Source organism: Belonocnema kinseyi, chromosome 8 (assembly GCF_010883055.1).
Source record: "Belonocnema kinseyi isolate 2016_QV_RU_SX_M_011 chromosome 8, B_treatae_v1, whole genome shotgun sequence".
In the NCBI taxonomy this organism is placed as follows: Eukaryota; Metazoa; Arthropoda; class Insecta; order Hymenoptera; family Cynipidae; genus Belonocnema; species Belonocnema kinseyi.
Window position 1 is genome coordinate 63,827,258 of NC_046664.1, and position 22,786 is coordinate 63,850,043.

Below are 22,786 nucleotides of genomic sequence, written 5' to 3' on the forward strand. Positions count from 1 at the left end.
TTTAATCCAAGAAAAAAATTCCTAGTAATTTTCCATTTGAATGAATAAAAACTGAGCTGCAAATGAAAGCACTCAAAGTGGAACTCTTGAATTTCAAACTTTTAAAATGGAAGTTTAAAAGTTTTATAATTCATTAAGTTTGCATTCAAATCTGATTCAAATGCTCAATAATGTACACTTGTAAAATGGAACCTAACAACACGTTTAAACTGAACAATTTTAAATTAAATGCACTTAAACTGTAAAACAAATTTGTTAACCTTTATAAATTGTAGAGTTCAAAGATTCAGATTCAGTTCTAAAAATATAAATCCACGTTATCATTTCCAATGCTCGAAAGTCTAAATTGAAGAATCAATCAATGAATTTAAAAATTGCCAAAATTATATCATATAAAGCAATTTTAAGCCAGAAACATTAAAAATTGAACGATTACATTTTTATTATAAACTGAACACTTCTGAAATTAAAAGTTAAATTATTTATATTTCAAATGGTTAAAAAATTCTTAAAATACTTCCAAATTTTATTTGAAAATGTTGAAACATCTGCATGTTTTTTACATTTTTAAAATTATTTATGAAATTATTTTAGAACTTTCAAACATCCCTGAAAATTAATCCAATTTTTTCTAATTTTTTTTTCATTCTGCCAAATTAAATAAATTTCCTTAAAATCTTCCACATTCATTTTTGATAATTTCGTAAATCTTTTTACGTAATCACTCAAAATTATCTTTTCAAAATAAAAATCATTTTCAATTTCCATAGGAAATGTTTTTTGATCTTCTGAAGCCAAACTCTAAAATTGCAAACTGATTTCGAATCGTTTTGTAAAATTAATTATTATTAATTTTCTAAATCTTAAAGAACAGTTCAATTTTAAAAATGAATATTAATTTATATCGACAGTTGATCAACTAAAAATATTGTTTATCTAAAATCTTCGATTTTAAACACTTCTAATTTTAATGGTTTATATCTTTAAAACTGCATTTTAAAATTTGTTTAAATAAAATGTACAGTTAACAATTAAAATCTAAAATTAAACATTGGTTAAAGGGGAAGATTTTGGAAATACGCATTCTAAAATGAATTAAATATATAATTGAAAAAGATCACAATTTAACTAATTATTTAAAGAACGATGAAAATCACAGTTAGATTGTTGTGCACAAATTTGCAAAATTCCCGGTCTCATCGTTAGAACACTTTTATGCGAAAATTAAAATGAATCTTTAAAATCGTACCTATTCATTCTAGTTCGGATTTTCGTCACCAGGTGGCGTATTGCAATTTAACCATTCCCAATAGTTGTTGTTTTTTGGTTAGAAAAACATTTCTGTCAAAAAAGGTGTTTTTTTTCAAATTATATTAAGTTCGTAATAATTACTTCAAACTCCACCAAAAAATATAGTAAAAACAATTGTATATCCAAATTAAAAATCATCTTTAAAATCGTACCTACTCTTTCTAGTTCTGTTTTTTGCCACCAGATGGCGTATCGCAGTTTAACCATTTTCAATATCCAGAAAAATCTTACCGGCTGTGTGGGAAGTGTCGGTCACTACACTGAATATGTGTTGAAGAATATCAGTGAAATACGTCTGGTAAAAGCTTTGTTCTGCTTGATCGTGCTGTTCGATGTTCTGCAGAAGCTGGTGGAGAATTTGCAAACCCGTGTCCGCCACATTCCTCATAGTATGTTTGAAAGCCCATATAATAGAGTCCAGGACTAGTTTGAACTGCGCGGGGGGAATCGAGAGGAAAGCTGGGAAACAGTGGACGTTCACTGCCTGAAATTTTCATCAAAAACACCTCATTAGTTTTCGCTCAAACAAATTCTCCTCTACACTGCCATTCAAGAATAAAAATAATAATAATAAGCAAGAAATTTGTACCTGTAGCAAAAGGAAGAAATTCGTTCTGTGTTCGGGGAATTCCTCGAAGTCTTTGTTGATCATCTCTAAGGTGCACTCAAACACGGCGTCAAATATTTTAGGTACTTCACTCGTAATGTGGCCTTCGAGTTTGTTAACGATCGTCGCCATAGCACTCAGCACTTCTGGTTCTCGGGCGCAGTGAACATTCGTTTTTTGATAATCTAGCAAAACTGCATCTAGTAAAGGAGGAATAAAGTTCTCCAAAACCTGTGAAAATCAAAACTAAATTAAAAGGACGTTCATGACATTAGAAGATATTGAAGATCATGGTGCACTAAAACAGGATGTCTGCCTAAATCCTGGAAAAAAATGCCCTGACAATTCCAGGCTTTTTCAGGTATAATTTTTTTAAGTGCAGAACCAATAAAATATTTTGCATTTTTTAAAACAATCTTCTCGGAATATGGATACATTTTCACGAGTTTATTATAAATAATTGTGTTTTTTTTTTTCAGTTTCAAGGTATTCAATTAAAAGGTTTGATTTAGATTTATGAAAGCCTTGACAAATTTTATTGGAAGATATTCCTAAAAATATTGACATTATCGATTAATTAAGTTATTACATAATACTAAAAACATAATTAATCAATTCTTGAATTGGTCTCCAAGGCCCATGAATTTGAATAACATCAATTTTTATTTCCTCTTTTTATACTTAAAATTCAGTACATACTGAAGATAAAAATATGGGTACTATATTAAATTAAATTTAAACGAATTTTCAACTAAAAATGACAAATTATTAAAAATCTAAAAATCATAAATATTTTTAATGAAAAGGGAATTTTAATTTTCAGTTAAAAACATTAATTTTTCACACAAAAATAAATAAATAAATTTTTAACCAGAATGTAGAATTAATTTTCAAGAAAAATAGTAAAGAGTTAACTGAAATAGTTGGATTTTAAGCAAAAAAAATTAATTTTCAACCAAATTTATTTTTAATAAATGAAAAATAATTTTTAACCAAAAAATTCGATTAAAAAACATGAATTTTCAAATAAATAGTTGAATTTTCAACTAAAGAAGACAAATTTTTAAACCCAAGAGTTGAATTTTGAAATAAAAAAGATCAATTTTCGACCAAATACGTAATAGTTCCATTTTCAGTTAAATTAATTAATTTTCAACCAAACTGATGAATTTTTAATTAACATGATGAATCTTTAACTGGAATAGTTGAATTTTCAACCAAAAAGATGAATTATCAACCAAGAAGAATAATTTCTACCAAAAAAGAAGAACTGTCAACAAAATACATAAATTGTCAACTAAAAATAGGAGTCAAATTTTAAGAGAAAAAAATGGATTTTCAATCAAAGGAGATAAATTTTAAGATAAGACAAAAAGACATCTAAAACAATAAAACTTTGACTAGAATAATTCAATTTTCAACCGAAGAAATTAATTTCTACGAAAAAGGTGAAATTTTTAACTAAAAAAGACAATATTTCAACATGCCTTGAATTCTAAACTAAGAAAGATTTTTCAGTCAAGGGAAAGAGATAGAGATAGAATTGCAAGCAAACTGTTGAAGTTTCAAGCAAAAAGATTAATTTTCAACCGAGAAGATTAATTTTCTACCAAAAAGAACGCATTTTCAACAAAATACATAAATTTTCAACTAAAAATAGGAGTCAAATTTTAAGAGAAAAAAATGGATTTTCAATCAAAGGAGATAAATTTTAAGATAAGATAAAAAGACATCTAAAACAATAAAACTTTGACTAGAATAATTCAATTTTCAACCGAAGAAATTAATTTCTACGAAAAAGGTGAAATTTTTAACTAAAAAAGACAATATTTCAACATGCCTTGAATTCTAAACTAAGAAAGATTTTTCAGTCAAGGGAAAGAGATAGAGATAGAATTGCAAGCAAACTGTTGAAGTTTCAAGCAAAAAGATTAATTTTCAACCGAGAAGATTAATTTTCTACCAAAAAAAACGAATTTTCAACAATATACATGAGTTTTTAACCAGATACTTATATTTTTAACTAAAAACGATACATTTTTAACCAAAACTAGAATAGTTCAATTTCCAGTTAAAAACATTATCTTCAAACAAACAAAAAAAACGATTATTTAACAAAATAGTTAAACAGAGTCATATAAAGCTACTTTTACAAATAAATAATTATCGTTATTCAATTTTATATTGCAATTTAAAAAAAAGTTAAGCACGCTCTCGAAAATTTCTGTCTTTTAAAAAAATTTCCAGGGTTTTCCAGGTATATACAAATTCCCTGACAATTTAGGTTATTCTGGTAGGGTAGACACCCTGCGATAGTATATTATTTATTATAAATTCATTATGTTTACCATCTGATGGTCGTTCGATCTGCTAACCCAATCCGAAATTAGTTTCAGAGTTTCCTTCTTGACGACTCGCATACTCTTAATCAATGGTTGCTTCATCACCATTTCTCCGTTTAAGGCTATAGCAGCACTAATATTCTCACTCATGACCTTATAAACATTCAACATATCTAAATATATTCTGCCTAACTGCATTACGTAAGGATGTCCAAGGGCTTTACACGCTCGGACGTTTGTCTTGAGAATGCTAGCAAGCTGTTTCACAGCTTCCTGGTCCTTCAAAATGTCTACATTCTGAAAAAATAAAAAAAATAAATCAAATTTCACACAGCAATTTGTTGAAACACAATTTAAAAATGCTGTTAGTGCAGTTCAAAATCACGACTCTGTTTAGAGATCTTTCAGGGTAAGTAGATAGAATTTTATTTTATTTTTCATGCTTCAATGTTAGTAGACCTGACAACCATTTACAATTTTCAAGACACTGCTTCCCTCCAAATGTCGTGGCTTTACTAAAACGCCGCCAAAGTTACTTCTTTATAATTAAAATCAGATTTAATTCAGTTTTAAATTAAGGAGGAACATGCGCGACTTCTAGATCATGACACCTGTACAAAAAAGTTGTAAATACGTTCTTATAAAATAAAAAAGTGAGAAAATTACTCTTTTCATGAGAATTCCAGTACGTAAGCTTCTAATTGCAAGTTATATTAAATTTCTAAAAAAATAAATGAAATTATATATATGATTATTGAAATTTTCATTGACACGACAAAATCATTATTAGATTTGGCAACTGAGCCAAAGTTGGAAGAAATTTGACTTTATTTTTGTGTGTTATCATGTTGGTATCCCTGCTGGCATTCAAAATATTCAATTATTTGGTTTCCCACCAAAATGTCTTCCTCATATAACGTTGTGAAATTGCACGTCAATTTTATTTTAGTTAAATTATACACCACTTCAAAATTAACTAAACGGTGCCTATCAAAATTTATCCTGGGATAATGTGTCTCGATTTCACGCGTCGTTATTAATTAAGAAAGTACTCAAATATGCTAGAAAAGTTTCTAAAAATATTCTTTTATGAGGATCGGTATGATTTTATTAAGAAAGCCAGTTTAAGATAAGTTTTACAGAAAAGGAATAGAAATGAAAAGTCAAAACATCATGTGTATCAGAAAAATGAGAAATTTTTTACTTCTAAATCAAAATTTAAAACTAAGTTGCATGAAAGCTTGAGGACAAATACAATTATAATTATATTTAATTTAATTTTTTATTATATTATTATAATTATATAATTTATCTTTAAAATAAGACCAAGAAATTTTTCTACTTAAGACTTTTTTCGCAATAATTTCTTCTTTTGAAAAAAGTGTTAGTAAAAAGTTATTTGTACTATTAAATTTCCATTGCTATTTTATGCAATATTTTATTGTTTCAGTATTGTGCATAAACTTCTAAAAAAAGTGTTTCGTATGAAATATTTGTTTGTAAAAATTAATGATCACTCAAATCGAAACATACACAAAGTATTTATACTTTTGCACATAAAAATTGTTTAAAAAACAATTTTTATTTTTTACCAGAAATTAAAAATATGATAAATTTTATAACATAATATGAATGGGATTTTAAATGAGTTCAATTGAATTTTTTTTAAGTTCAATTGTTAACTTTTTCAATTATGAAATCATTTAGTTTAATTAAAAGAATGTGGAATTGACATTTTGTTGAAAACAAAGTTTTAGGTTGATGAACTGTAAACATAAGACAATTATTGACTTTTTTAAATTCATAAACTCTAATACGAGTATTAAAAAGTTAATAATAATTCATCTTCGAAGAAGACTCTAAATCTGTTAAAAAAAAACAATTTACAGATTCAATGTTTAAAAATTGACCTGCTTTAATTCGAAAGCCTTCGTAGTTTAAAGAAAAAGTAAACGACCTGTTAAAACTTTATAAACTACTATCAATTTATAAATAATTTAGATCAATAGATTCATAATTAAACGCTTTTATTCAAATTGAAATTCTATGTTTAACTATTGTTTTTGTTTTAAAATATATTCCATTTTTAAACCATGCAATTTGAAATTTGTCATACTTTAAAAAAACACACACTTTTCAATATTTTGATGTTCAAATATCAATCGGATAATTATTGACTTTCAACGACTTGAAATAAAAAAATGTAACTTCTAATTTAAAAAGGGTTCAATTTTAAACGAAATTTAAATCGTTAAACCTTTAATGTTTCAAACTTAAAACTGCTTCAAAATGACATAATTTTCAACATTTAGAAATTTATCAATTCATTCTTCAATTTCGAGCATTGAAAATTATAACATGGATTTAAATTTTTTAATCACATATCTTTCAAATTAATTTAAATTATTAAGTTTTGATTTGTTGACTTCAAGTAAAAAACATGTTCTGCTTCAATTTTAATGACCATTGTAAGTTTGTGAACCCTGTAAACTCAGGACCATAATACGATTGGAAATTTACTATACAATTAAAAAAAAATACTTTTACCCAAATGCCTTGACCGAATCCATTTCAAATCAGCAGATTCTATACTATTCAAGTCGCAGAATCTCTCAAGGGCAAAATATGCTGTTTTTCAGAATAATTATGCGATACGAACTTTTGCGATTTGTGAAAAAAGAATGTGGTTGTTTTCTGAAAATACTTAAAGTCGATTTTCTCAAAAAAACACTCATATTTTTTGTCAATTTTTTGTTGAATTCATACTATCATAAGGAAAATATCTTGTGAGTTTTCTGCGGGCTAAATAAATTATGTGACCAGGAGAATTTTTGTTCATATAATCGAATTTTCGTATTTTTCTTGCTTGCAATAACAGATCCAAAAACTAGTTGAGAAAATAGTTTGCACAGTTAAAAAGTTCCACAAAAATTGTCTTGACTCATTTATGATTTCCTGTTCGGTTTCCGAGAAAAATAGAGAAATTCAATGTTTCTTTCGGGAAACTGAAATTGCAGCAGAAAAGTTAATTCTTTTAACAGTACAAATTTGTTATCAGAATTATATTAAAAACTGCTTTTCTTTGTATAGTTTCAAAATCAGGATACACTTGTCGTTTGGCATTTAAATTTATGTTTCGAGCTTTACGCATTACTGTGTATCTAAATTTACATAGAAATTAAACTATCACAGAACAGAACAAAAACCCACCCGCTTCGCGAGCACATTCTCATTGTGCGCCTTAGGCACGCAACTGTTGACTCTTGCGCTTCGCGCTCGATCTTTGTATATTCTCCACACCTGTGTACAGTTTTTTTTTTAAAACTAAAGGTCAAAGCATAGACAAAAGCAATTGGGTGATTGTGAATTCTCTTTTGTTAAAACTCCTTCGGCTTTAACGAATTGTATATCATTTCCATAAATCTATATTATTACCATTTCTAACACCCATTGATATCAAAACAGACGCAGTTTCATTGTCTCGTTTAAAAAAAGCGCATTCTTTAAAAAAAATTTGTTATTAAACATTTTATTGCAATTTCTGCCGTTCCTTCAAAAACTGAATTGGTAATTTCCAATTTTATTTTTGGGATTTAAACGTTACACAAACGGTCTTCACATCAGCCGTACCGTTTTTTAACTACAAAATTATATCCCTAACTTCAGGGACCCAAACTTTGTCCATTGAATTTTCTACCCCATCGTGTTCTACATCGGAGTTGTGGTGCCCTATTGCTTTATCTCCTAATAATTCACTAAAAGAGTCTGTCAAAGGGTCTACGGTGGAGTGTCTTGTTTTGGAGACAGTCCAGCGAAACGTCGATTAATGAGAGTTTGGGGGAGGTGGGCGATTAGTTTCAACCGAGAGTCATACCTGGTTAATGTTTTATGCTAATAATAAATACTTGAATGGAAAAATGTAATTTTTGATTTTCCATTATTTTTTATGCTATAAATGCTATAAATTTGCTAAATTTTGGTTTTATCAACAAAAAAAAAGTCCTTAGGATAAATTGTTTGTCTTATTAAATACTATGAGTATTCGTACAGAAAATTTTTGAATCTTAAAAAAAAGTGATTTCAAAAATATTCAAAATGTGCTCAATTTTGGAATTTTTATCCAAGAATAGCTGGCTAACGAACTTGGCCTTCATTTTAAGATACTAAAAGAGCATACCAACGGACAATCCAATCTGTCAATTCTTTCGAAAGTTATCGTGCTAACTAAACGAAACAAAATAAAAATCATCCACGAATAGTCAGTTTTTCTGGTTTAGGGGGTCTCAAAACGCAGACATTTGACAAAAACTGGGGGGGGGGGGATCAAATTTTACACAAATCTAATACCTTCTCTGATGAGAATGTAAAAATTAACAGATATTTTTGAATTTCGATCGTTCATTTATACGTATATTAAAAAAAAATAGTTGAAGTACTAGAAACATATAGGCAACTTTTGTGAAAAGGTACAAGCCACACATGTTTTTAATTTTTTTTAAATGTGGCTATATAAAAAATATTCTATCAGTTGTCTAGAGAATATTTTTTATAAATATTGAATTGTTTTATTTTTCTCGGAAACAGAACAAGATATAAATGAGTCAAGAAAATCTTCGTAAAACTTTTTTAACTGTTCAAACTATTTTCTTTACATGTTTTCGTATCTGTGATTCTAAGCAAGAAAAATAAGGAAATTCGATTTTATGAACAAAAATCTCCTGACCACAAAAGTTTTTCAGCCTGCATTAAACGCACAATATATTTTTCTTATGATAGTACAAATTCAACAAAAAATAGAAGTTTTTTAGTATTTTCAGAAAAACCAAGGCCATTTTGTTAATTTTGAAAATTTTCCAAATATTCTCGCGGATTTCAAAAGAAAGCAATTAACTCTACTGCAACGTAAAAAGAAATAATTAATATCTCAATTTGTTCAAAAGTTATATAACTTTAGGATAAAAAAATTGGGGTTTTTTGTTTTACGTTTCGGCCACTTTTTTTATCGATAGGTTTTCCCGGTTGGACAATACTTCTACGCGGTTTGGAGCGCTTGTCGAGTTGTTGCATCAATCACCGCAATTTTATTATAAAAATTTAGCGCAGAAAATAAAAATTTCGAATTCAAATTTCTAACCACAGATTTTTTCCAGATCTGTTAAAGAAAAATGATTAAAAGCTTATATTTACTACACAAAGTGGTAAAAATGCTTATTTTATTATTATAATATTTTATTGAATGACGTGCCAATAATACAAATTTAGTATATTTCAAAGGCATTAAAAATCTCGGATTTTACTCATTGCATGTTCCTCCTTAAGTTTTGCAAAAAGTCGGAAAAAATACTGATTGTAAGACACGAAATTGTATGTAGTTTTGATATCATCTTACCTTCGATGCTTGACTTATAATGTCATCCCAAACTTGATTCGGCAGTAGCATGTACTTTTCTATTAAGTGCTCCTGCACTATTGTATCAACCTGGGCACTAATCATGTAACCAACCGCTTCATAAAATGTATGCACCTTTAAAAAAACACACACAAACTCATCAAAGATTAAATTAAATTCTTTACTTTCGTATTTCAACGTTCAAGTGTTGGTACTTCTTTTCTTTACATTTTGAGCTCATTTACCTGTTGCGTCTGGAGATCACAAATGATACTGCTAATAGTAGATAAAATTTCTTCTATAAACGGCATGGCCTCGCCAACCTGTAACGTGACGAAATGTCGTCTGCATTTCAGTGCAATCTTAATAAAAGTGTCGCATGCCATGTCCTGCACACCCTCATGTGTCTCTGAAAAAATGAAAGTGTTTAATTAAAATTGGACCGTTAAAATTAGTATATTAAATTCTTAATAATATTTTTAAGTTGTATACGACCATTAATCACTCACCATGCATAAACTCGAATAATTTATTGACAACGGTTTTCAAAAACTTCCAATGGGCTCGAAGAAATCTCGGATATTGTCCTACGACATACATAATATTACTGGCAATGATTGCTTTGTTGTCTTTTCCCTTTTTCTGCTCGCACAAACCGAGTAAGTCCTTTATTACAGTCACTAGAAAACGTTTCTCGTCTTCTTCGTGCATCGCGCCCGAAATACTTCCTATCGCCCAACACAACTGCAATACAAATTATTCATTAATTGAAATATATTCTTGTACTTTCACAGATTTATCTATCTATGTCACATCATTGAAATTTTTTTTGAACTCTAAATCTTTGTGCAATCTTGCAATCTGGTGTACACTCAAAAGGTAAGTGGTCAATCCTCGTACTTTTCTTTTGATAAAAAAATACTAAAACGCATGAAAAATAACGCGGCGAATTTTTTGAATAATTTTAACCCAGAGTGGCCGTTTACATTGATGGAAAAAAAATCCAGTAATTTTCCGGTTTGCAAAATTTTGTAACGGCCATGAAAATTAAAACTCTTAAAATTTAAAGTTTTTTCATTTTAAGTGACACTAGACTGGACTGAAAATTAAATCACTCAAAGCGAGACTCTTGAATTTTAAACTTATTAAATTGATCTTTAAATTTTTTATTCAAACACTCCATAATTTCAATCTACACGAAAAAAAGCGGAAGCTTTAAAAACTTTCTACACTAAACAAATTAAAATTAAAGAATATTAAACTGCAGAATTAAACAATTAAAAACTGTATGGTTAAAAAATATAAATTCATGCTGTCATTTTCAATGCTCTGAAAAATAAAACATGTCTCTCATCCAATTAAGTACAAAATTAAAATGAAAATTTCCTACCTTTCATCTGAATGTTACAAATGCCAAATTTGCCCCCGCCCACTGAATAAAAATGTGCAAAACAAAAAAATGGCTTCTTCCAATTCAAAAAAACAATTAATAACAAGTTTTCTTATCTACCAACTCTATAAAAATATGCACAACAAAAAAGGTTCATCTTCCAGATTAAAAAAAATTAAAAATCAAAATTTCCCCCCTTCAAATTCAAAACAAAATTAACAATAAAAAATTCTTCCCTTAAACTCAATAAAAATGAAAAAAAAAATAAATACCAAAATTTCTTCCCTTTCTTTTAAAATTAGAATTATGAAATTCAAACGTTTTTCTGTAGTATATAAATACTTTTTAGTAGAATTATTTTTAATTTAAGTCTTTAAAAATTAATAATTCTCCAATTGTTACATATACATCAACAGTCAAAACTTTCAACTCCAAAGTAAAATTTTGTTAAATGGAACAATTACAATTGTAACATTCAAAGTTTAAATTGAGCACTATAGAATTTAAACTTTTCAAGATTTTCTATTTCAAAAAATTTAGTTTCAAATGTTCTTTTTCATTAATTACATTTTTTTTATTGTACGGGCTAAAAATGAAATATTTTATACTGAAAGGCATTCGAATTGAAACAGTTCAATTTTCAACGGACAAATCTGTAAAGTGTTTCATTTTCAACAGAATCAGAAACATCTTTTAAAATTAATTATTGTTTCATTTTTAACACTCGAACAGTAGTTCAGTTTTACAAATAATTGATTAATTTACATTTAAAGTTGCTCAACTAAAAAGCTTTTTATTAAATTCTCCAGTCCGCACTTTAAAATTCTATAAATTGATAATGTACGCTTTGAACTGAAAAAAAAACATGGAAATTTCTAACGAATTGTATATTCCCACGGCCGATCTAATTGCTTTTGCAATTATTTTTCACAGTCATTGAAATTAAAAAATTCGAACTGTAACGCTAAAAATAATCCATTTGCAGTACTAAAAACTGAGATACAAATCATTTTAAGTAATTTTAAACTAGAGATATTAAAAAATAAAATTACATTAAAAGTTAAATTATTTTTATCAGAAATAGTTTTAAAATTCTTAAAAAGCTTCAAAATTTTATTTCAAATTCTTGAAACTACATTTTGTTTTACATCCATTCAAATTTTATTATTTTGGAAATTCTATTCAGAACTTCTAATCAATTTCTAAAATGATTCGAATTCTTCCTAAACTTTATTTGTATACCCTGCAAAATCAAGAATATTTCCTTAAAATCATCTTCCAGATTCATTTTTGACCATTTCGGAAATCTTTTTAAATCTTCTCTTTAAATTAATTTTTCCAAACAAAAAATCATTTTCAACTTTCCTAGGAATCTAAAGAAAATATTTTTCATTCAATTGAAGCTCTTCATAATTCTTAAAAAGCTTCTAACTTTTCTGTTCGAAATCTGCAAAAATCTATATTTTATATTAAATTAGGCCGTGGACTATTTGCCCCGAAGTTTCGGTACGAATAGCCAAATTTTTTCGGTATACGTCGACACTTCGTTTACATTATTCATTATTATTATACATAAAAATTTAACAATTTTACATGTAAATTACATTTTTTCAAATAGAACAATAAAATTGTGAAGTTCAAAGTTTTTTTTTTGAATATTTGATTTATAATTACTGATTTTACATGAACACTTAAATATTTCTAACTATTAGGCCATTGCTATTTCCCTTAACTAAAAGACTTCACATTTTTAATTTTAAATTTACACTAAAACAAGACTTTAAATTTAATAAAATCCTTTCATTGTGAATATATTATTCTGAAGTAATGTTAACATCAAAAAAGTTTATAAAGTTCCAATTGAGCTACTGAGACTTTCCAAATGAAACCGTTTAATTTTTAACGTTAAATTTGTAGTCTTAAATTTTGAAATGATTTCGAATCGTCTTATATAATCCAAAATTATCAATTTCTAACGCTACTAATTTTTCATTTGTCAAATCTTTAAAACTGCATTTTAAAATTCTTTAAATGAAAAATGTACGCCAAAAAATTACAATCCAAATTGGAAAATTTATAAGTGAAAGATTTTCAAATTATGCATTGTAAACTGAATATCATAATTGGAAAAGATAAAAATTCAAATGATTATTTCTAAAACTGTTGAAATCAAACATGGATAGATATTTTTTTTTAATTTGTAAAATTCTCAGCCAAGAAATAAATTCACTGTCATTTCCCGGACCCATCAAATTCCCGGTCCAGTGGCCACTCGGCCACTCGCTCGACAAATTCATACTTTTACCGATTGATTAATGAAATTAATAAAATAATATGAATAACACTTTTAGTAATTTGTATGCAACTGTGCACGTGCCCAGATGCCATTTTTACATGCATCATGTAACCCCTTTCTAGTTCAAATTGAAACAATGTAACTTAAAGCATTTAAAACAAAATTAATTGCATTATATGATGCAATATGAAATCTGTAATATTTCAAATGATGGGATAGATTTTTCTTTTAAAAATTTGTGGAAATCCTGTTCAAAAGCCCTGTAATGTTGAAGATAATACCAGTCCAACAAGATTGAGATCTCATGCATGCCTTTAAAAATTAAATTCTGAGGAAAGTTAACTCACCGTGTTGAGATTTTTCCAAGACCATTCAGTGCCATTGACTTGATTCTGCAATTTTTCCGTCATGACTCTTTCCGTGTCAACATAGTCGAGATGCGTAAGGTACACAAGGGTTTCCCTCATGTTTTTATACAAATTAATGGAATCTGTATCCTTCATAAACTCCCTCACGACTTCACCATTCTCGTTTTCGACAACGAGAACTTCCTCGGGCTTGGCCATTCTGCTGATCATGATATATCTGACCTTGGTCAAAACCGGACAGTAGAACAATCTCCGCGGCGGGATGGAGACATTATTTTTCGTCAAGAAAAGAGGAGACGTGGACATGAACGGATTCTCTCTGTAGAGGTCAGCAGCCAATCCGTTCCAGTATTCCAGGCAGATTTTGAAAATCTCCACCTCCTCGACGTCCGAAATCAGAACGAGGTAGTGCAAGGCTTTCAAAAGGGTCTCGTTCAGTTGCTTCTTCTCCACAAGTTGGCCATGCTCTTTCAAGTAAGTGCAAAGGAACATCGCCAGATTTTGGATAAAGTTTTGTTCCTGATCTTGACCGAGCGCATAAGCTTCGCGAATATTTGTTTCCAGGGGTAACATTTGTTCCAGCTGCTGCATCGTGCTTGCGAAAAGAACTATGAACATGTCATCGTAATTCGTCACAGTCACGGCAGCGATTTCCGTCAAGCATTTCAACGTGACGTTTCTGAAGATTGGAACGTTTAAGAACTGCAAAAGAGAAGATCAAATGTCAAACAACAAGTAGAGGGTGTATAGAGAAATTCCGTTTTCAAATTCCCATAAAATTCCCGCAAAAATTTTTCACGGTCAATGAAATTAGAAAAATAGAACATTAAAGCTAACCAATCTTCCACTTGAGACAATAAAAACTGAACTGCAAATGAAAGCACTCAAAGTGGAACTGTTAAATGTTGGCCTTTAAAATTTAAATTTAAAAGTTTTTAATTAAAAAATTGTGTATTCAAATGCTCAATAATTTACGGGCATAAAATTGAAGGTACTAACATTTTTCAATATAAAAAAATATAAATCCACGTTATCATTTTCAATGCTCTAAATTAAAAAATCAATCAATGAACTTTAAAATTTTCAAAATTATATGACGTTAAGAAACTTTAAGCTAGAAACATAAGATATTGAAAAATTGAAAAAAATTTAATTGAACACTTCTTAAATTGGAAATTCAATTATTTTCTTTTTAAATAGTTTAAACATCCTTAAAAAGCTTCAAAATTTTATTTTAAAATCTTGAAGTTGTTTTAAATTTAAAATTATTTTTCAAATTTTGTCAGAACTTCTCAATATCTGTCAAGATGAATTGAATTTTTTCTAAAATTTCAGGAAAATCCTGCAAATTTTAGAAAATTTGCTTGCGATTGGGATGTACAAATAACAGTTAAAAATTTACTATTTTTAGGCGAAATTTAACTAATTTCAAGAGATATGTAGAAGTTTTGAAAAGATTCAAACTTAATGTAAAATTTCAAATGATAATCTAATAAAAAATAAAATGTAGATTTTCGCAGATTTTAAACAAAAAAATTAGATTCTTTTCAAGAATTGTGGAAGGCTTCAAAAGAACAAAAACATTATCTTAAGATTCTTACGAAAATTAAAAAGAACTTTTCATTTGGAAAAATTATTTTAAGGGAATATTTAAAAAGTTTTTCAAAGATTTAAACAAAACTTTCAAAAAAGATTCTAGAAGATTTTAAGAAAAATTTCTAAAATTTGCATGATAATTTTGTATCTTTTTAAAGCTCCTAAATATCGCTTAAGATTACTCAACTTTTTTCTACAAATGTTTATTTGTAAATTAAACATCAAAATTTAAAATTTTCACTTACAAATGAAGCATTTTTCAAATACAACAATTAAAATTGTAACGTTCACAGTTTAAAGGCTTTAAGAAATTTTAACGATTCCAGGTTTTCTATGTCAAACAATTCAGTTAAATATTCTTTACTTTTAAATATTTGGTTTCAGTTTACTTGTCTAAAATAAAAATTCAAATATTCCTAAATATTTAATAATTATCCTATTTTTTAATTGAAAATTTCAAATTGAATGGGATAAAAAATTAATATTTTAGACTGAAACAATATTTTAAATTTAACAAAATCCCTTAATTAAGAATATATTATTATGAAGTTATTTTTAAGTTGAAAATAGTTTATAAACTTTCAGTCACACCTTCACATTTGTTTACTGACTAAGACTTTCAAATTGTAACCGTTTAAGTTTTAACGTTAAAATCTGAAAATTCTGAAATTTTGAACTGGTTTAAAGCATTTAAACATTCTTTAAATTAAACATGTAAGCTTAAAAATAAACATTTTTAATGGAAAATTTTTTAAGTAACAAAATTTTGAATTAGGCATTGTAAGCTAAATAATAGCATAATTGAAAAACATCAAAATTCAACTAATCATTTCAAAATTTTTGAAATCGAACGTGGACAAATTTTTCTTCTACAAATTTGTACAATTCCCGGTAAAAAAAATCACTATCATGTCCCGGTTTTTCCCGTTCTCAAAAAATTCCCGGTTTCCCAGTCCAGCGACCACCCTGGATTCGAAATTCAGGTACTTACCGGGAAATGGAAATAAAAAATCAAAACAACATGTTTATCAGAAAAATGAGACATTTATTGCTTCTAAGCAAAATGTTTACCAATTACTTATTCCAAGTTCAGATCTTGACAGCCTCTAATGAAAAATCAGCACAGTTTTTGTCAAAAAGTCCTCTAAATTCTTCTTCTAAATAGTGGTCAAAAATACTTTAACCTAGTATTATTGGATCCAGCAACTTTATATCTTTCATCCTACTTTGAGCAAAAATTTTATTTCTTTTGCTATAAATATCAGAAAACTTGATGCAATTAACAATAAACCAGTGTGCCATATACTTCTTGTGCTTAGCGTATATTGAAAAAATAGTATCAAGAAAGTTCATTATAATATTAAATTGTAATTGCTATTTTATTTAACATTTGCTTTATTTGGTTATTAATTTTCAACTTGTAAACAAATTTTGTAGTTTGAAATTTCACTCTTCAAATTTATACATACAAAAAATATTTTAAAACAATTTTAATTAATTTCAAAAACTTCAACCTTACATGCGTTGATAAAAGATAGTACAAAAATTAATAAAATAAGCAGCAGCATGAATAACAGTGAAATTTGAAGAAGAAACTTCTAATTAGAAATTTGTCGGAACCAATAGGTGCTTTGATGTTCACCAAGAAATGAAAACAACTGATTGAAATAATGCATTTTTCGACCTTTCAGAATTTGGAATTTTTTACACAAAAATTAAAGGGTCGCACTGATTACGGGCGTAATTGACAAATTTCAGAAATGCGTTTTATTGACCTAAACTAATTTTTTAACCTAACTCATATTTATATAGAAGATTATGGTCCAGGTCGATTTAAAAATGGGTCAAAATCTATGTTTGGTATTTTATTTTAGACAGTAATTTCATGGTTTTGCCTGCTCTTCTCAATATTCAATAGAGCTAATTAATAGCTCGAAAGTACTTTATTTTTCTATTAATTTAAAAAATACCAAAGTTATACAACTCTTTTTGTGTCCATATTTTCGGTTTCGGGGACGCGCGGCACAATTGATCAAGGTTTTTCTCACAAGTGGTTAATTCTTTTAGGATTTTTCTTTCGTGGTATAATATTTAATAGCTGAAAAGCATTTTCTTGCTTTTTTTGTCTAAATTAAAAAATAAAACAGTTATCCAACTTATTAGGTGTCAAAATTCGAGTTTTTTGGGACGCGCCGATAGTTGAGATTGATTTTTGCCCAAATAATTATTTTTTAGAGCGCTCTTTTCACGATTCAATAGAGCTCAACAATTGCTCAAAAGAACTTTCTTGTTTTTTTTTTAATTCAAAAATGAAAAAAGTTACGCAATTCTTTATGTTTATAAAAATCAGAGTTTTTGGGGACGCGCCGTTCCTTTGACAAAAGGTTTTCTCGGATATGGATGCTTCTTTCAAGATTTTCATTTCATGGTTCGATAAAGAAATTTAAATTAATTGCGTGAAAGTTAAACAGTTTTTGGTTTCTCCTATAAAATTCGGATGTTGCACTTACGGTCATATGCAGTGTGGCTTTTAAAATAAAAATTTTAAAATAGGGTGACAGATGAACTGGGCATTTTTTTAAACGGGAAAACCGGGAAATTACAGCGAATTTACTTTTTGATCGGGATTTTTACAAAATTTTAGAAGAAAAATCTATTAATCATTTGAAATATGCAAATTTGAAATGAGCTTTATTTTTACTTTTAAGTTAAATTATTAACTTTTTCAATTAATAAATAATTCAGTTTACGATGATTAATTCCAAAATCTTTTGATTAAAAAATGTTATATATTGTTTCTTTAATTTTAAGCTTACATTTTTAATGTAAAGAATTTTAAAATGCACTTTTAAAGACTTGAACAATCACATAAAATTATAAAAAATCAAATTAATTGGCAAAAAGCGTTTTAAGCTGATCAACTGTGAATATAAATGAATTAATGATTTTTTCAATGGATGAACTGTAGTTCAAGTAATACAATAGGAAAAATGATTAATTGTATAAGACGATTCTGAATCTGTTACAAACCAAACGTCAAATTGAAATTTTATAAGTTTTCAATTTTTGAACAATTTCAAATTGATAGATTATTAATTAAAAGCTTTTGTTCAAATTTAAATCCCTTGTTTAAATATTATTTTAGTATAAAATATTCTACTTGTAATTCATATCTATTGAAAAAAAAAATTATTAAAAGGACATATTTTAATTTTTAGCAATGTTAAACTGTTTATTTAAAATAAGTAATGAGCCAATGCAGATAAGAAATATCAGGTTCTGCAAGTGGTCATTCAATTCTAATAAAACTTGGTGAATTTATAGTCAAATGTAACAGACATAAAATTTTAAATTAAAAATTGTGAAATTTTGTCCGAAAAAAGTCAACATTTTTTATTTAATTTTTCGTTAAATACGCCACTTTTAATGTTTGCTAAATGAGGATATAAAAAACCCTTGTAAAAATCACCTTTCATTAATAGAAAAAAATGAAATGGCCTCTTCTGCTTCCATAGAAATCGTCATTTTAGACAGAACATTCGCTGCGCTGTGCTGTCACAATCAGGGTGGCTATTATTTATTGAATTTTCGTCTCCCGGCTTTCTCCCTGTAAATATTCGTGATTTCTCCCGGTAAATATTCGTGATTTCTCCCCGTTTATAAAAAAATCTTTTCTATTTGCGAAACCCACTGTTTCTCATATATATTATCAATTACGGGAGTCAATTAATATCAAAAAACCTTTTTGCAAGAAATTCATTGACTTTAAATCATATAATAAGAAGGATAAGAAAATTGTTGTCTAATAAAGGAAAATACAGATTTCATGTCTGAATTTCTATTTACTAAAATGAAAGTGTGTAAATTAAAGAATCCATTATTAAACCAATTTTTTAATATAATGTTTAAAATATTGCAAGCGTCTGAAATAAAAAAATAATATATGAACGATTTTCGACAGTTTAATTTAAAAATGCAGTTGAGTTGTATCATTTCTAAGTTGTGGCGCTAAAAATTAAGTAATTTTAGTTTTAGTTGCCAAAAATTTTGATATTAAAACTTTTTTATACACACACCCTTTAAAGTTTCAATTATTTGAAGTAAATTTAAATCACTTAAAAATTAATCAATTATAAATTGCTAATAATACTTTCCAAAATTCAACAAATATCGTTCATCATGAAAATTCAGAACTGTGAAATTGTAACCACTTAAAATTACTGAAATTATCCATTTACTGGTATATCAATTTCAGATAATTTAATTTGTATCTTTTTTTATTTTAAACTCAATTTTAAACTTTTTAATTTCAAATCTACCTTTAGAATTATTATTTATTCCTGAAATTTTCGAATAATATATTTTTGAATTTGAAATGATTTATTTGTTTACATCTTCAACTAAAAATCAAACAATTTCAAAATCTTACATTGAAAATTAAAAATAAAGATAAAGAATACAGAACAATATTGCTATGATGTAATTTCATTTTTTGAAATTTTACAATTTTCAGCATTTTAATACGAAATTGCTTTACATTTATATCTAAAATTATTACATTCAAAACTGATTATCAAGGCTTTTAATATGAAATTTTGAAATATTTAATAGCGAAATGGTCCTTAAAATTTGAATAGTTAAATTTAAAACTACGATATTGTGACATTTAAAATTCGAAACTCGAAATTCTCGCAACTACTGTTACCCGCGGCGCGGCGTCGATTCTCACAAGGACTATAGAAGGGGGGTCTATTGCAGGGAGGGCTATTGAAGGGTTTCATTGTATTTTACAATTTTTTTATTTCACGCACCCCTAAGAATGCAACTCAAGCCACGCTAGCATGCGTACAAATTTTTCAAGAAAATAAAGCAAATTTTTTAAAAATTAAAAGTGATTTTACAAGGGTTCTTTAAATCCTAATTTAACAAAAATTAAAGGGAGTGTGTTTCGTGAAAAATTGAATCAAAAATTGGTTTGGACTTTTTCCAGGCAACATTTTACAATATAATATCATCGCTAATACCTCCAAATTTCATTCATGGGTTTCAGAAATGTTGATAATTAAAAAAAATCCAACCCAAAAATTGAATATGTCGTAACTACTAAAAATTGGACAAATCCAAAAAAGCCTGTGCGCCCGAAATGCCTCCTATATAGCACTATAATCTCACCAAGTTTCATTAAAATCGAACGAACACTTGCAGAATATGTTATTCCTGATGTGTGCTGTCCCTCATTATAAATCAAACATGCAAAACTAAACAATTGAAAGCAGAATTGTTTTAAATAGAAATCCTTAAATCGATAAAATTTCATAGTGCTACATTTAAACTCTGATCGTTAGAATTTTTATTTCTGAATTTTAATGTATAAATGACAACTGAACAATTACTGATTTAAAAAGACCTATAATTAAAATAAAACTTCTAAATTAAAGTGTTTAGTTTTTACCGAAATTTAAAATAGTTCAATTTGTTGTGTTTTGTATCATAAAATGACTTCGAAATTATATCAACTTTAACTGTTTAATCTATAAAAACTTAAAAAATTGTTAGTTTAAAGGAATTTAATTGTAAATTGTTAATAATGTTTTTGAGAATTTCCATTGTATATGCGTAAATTATTGAGCGCTTGAATTAAAAATCTTTAAGCTTCAATGTTAAAATTCAAGTTTTACACTTTAATCTCCAGCAGTTTTGATTAATTCAAATTAAAAAAATGTTCACCGGGAAATATCTGAGAATTTTTTTTTCTTTCGCGACATCGGACCTCTGTAACCAAAATTCTTTTCCCAATTTCCGTGTTTATGAATAACAAACTTAATGATAAATTAACAGCATAAGAAATTTCTCTGAGTTTGACTTTATTTTGTCTGGTAATAAATCGACGACATTCATCGTCACAAGCTTTTAGCATTAAATCGTATAATTTTATAATAGTAATAATTTTACACAAAAAGTAAACATTTCTAATTTAAATTTATGACCAAATATCCCTGATCTACTGACTAAAACTCGGAATTTTCCGGTCTTTTTTAATGCGCACTAAATTCCCGGCAAATACCCAGATTTTCCTGGTCACTAGACACTCAGCAAGTAGTTGAAATACTTTATAAGAAAATGATCATTTATAAATTACCTTAAATATCAAAGTAGTGATCAGCTTCGTCTCAAATATGTATCCGAGAGGAATCCAATTGAGGAATCTGAGCAGGGTTTCGAGAGTGACGGCGACGAGTGGAACATTTTGCGAGTTGTCCATCACGAATTGGCAGAGTTGAAAAATTTGCGAGAACTCGCTGCACATCGTGTCTTTCAGATGTTTCGCCTTTGTCTGTGTCATCTGCCCACTTGAGAAGTCGAAGACTTCCTCTGACAAAAGCTTTAAAATGGCCATATTATTCTGACAAAGACTCTCATTCGTTTTACTCGCCCCGACGATGTCCCCGATGAACGACTCCCAGTTCTTTGGCCATTCTCGCTTCAGAACCTGAAAAATAAATAAACCAAATGATCAGTTTAGCTCAACGAAGTCCTTCGAAATTGTCGTCTGTCAATTATTTCTGGAATTGATTTACCTGTACGAGAATCATGTTGAGTTTGTTCAAATAGACTTTGGAAGTCTCCATTGTTTCGGGGTCGCTGCTCGTTTTGATAATCAAGCCGACGATATACTTTTTTATTCCCTCGCACTGGTTTCTCGGTAGGACTTTCCATCGAGTCTTTATGACTTGTTCCAGTATTTGTAGCGCATAATATTTAGTTTGTTGATTCTACCACGGAAATTTCGTCAATTTATTAAATAACTCAAAGGACCAAATTTATTCTTTAGTTGTAAATCATCTAGTTTAAAATTCACACATTTGATATAAGAATTAGATTTTTCAGATACCTGTGAATATTCTAAAATGGTATCGACACGTGTCCACGCATCTGGATGTTCCTTGAGCGTAGTCAACACTTCTTGTGCCACTCGCTGTTGATCCCCTATTCCCGTGTACATACATCCTACTATAGTATCGAGAAGCGTTATATCCAATTTCTGGTTAAAGTCCAGCAACTTGGAGGCTTGCTCAGCCAAAGTTGCCATTACGATTAATTAAAGAATTCTCTTTTCACACGCAAACTGAAAACAAATTTTATTATGCACACAACTAAATTTGTTTTATTCAAATGACGAGGAAATCTAAAAGAAGCAAAATTCGTTTCATGCAATTTTCATCCCTTCAAGTTTTTGTACCACTAATCTTCAATTCGCAAATAATCTTTTCTCGTTTTTTTTTTAAATTTTATTTGAATGTAACATAACAAAGAAGGGTTTATAATTATAAATTAAAAACTATTTTTAGGAAGTAAGATTTTTGAATAATTCCTAACCTAAGAAACATCAATCATTTTAGAATTAATAAAAAAAAAGGATTTCGTAAAGCTGAAAATATAAACAACAAAAAACCCAAGTTTCATATATTTATTGTTCTTAATTTTAT

General features: G+C 28.0%; 1 protein-coding gene across 4 annotated transcripts in view; it reads right to left on the bottom strand.

Annotated features, from left to right (window-relative positions):
- LOC117178024 (exportin-1) overlaps positions 1 to 22,786 on the bottom strand; it is a 37,607-nt gene that overhangs the window by 10,105 nt on the left and 4,716 nt on the right. For all 4 annotated transcript variants that reach the window (XM_033369219.1, XM_033369218.1, XM_033369220.1 and 1 more), the window contains 10 exons: positions 22,192 to 22,425; positions 21,878 to 22,072; positions 21,439 to 21,789; positions 13,683 to 14,405; positions 10,159 to 10,393; positions 9,895 to 10,058; positions 9,650 to 9,784; positions 4,267 to 4,557; positions 1,901 to 2,149; positions 1,543 to 1,795 (listed from right to left, as the gene is read on the bottom strand). In XM_033369219.1, the coding sequence (XP_033225110.1) occupies positions 1,543 to 1,795; positions 1,901 to 2,149; positions 4,267 to 4,557; positions 9,650 to 9,784; positions 9,895 to 10,058; positions 10,159 to 10,393; positions 13,683 to 14,405; positions 21,439 to 21,789; positions 21,878 to 22,072; positions 22,192 to 22,389 (2,794 nt within the window). In that variant the 5' untranslated portion in view covers positions 22,390 to 22,425. The remainder of the gene's footprint in view (positions 1 to 1,542; positions 1,796 to 1,900; positions 2,150 to 4,266; positions 4,558 to 9,649; positions 9,785 to 9,894; positions 10,059 to 10,158; positions 10,394 to 13,682; positions 14,406 to 21,438; positions 21,790 to 21,877; positions 22,073 to 22,191; positions 22,426 to 22,786) is intronic.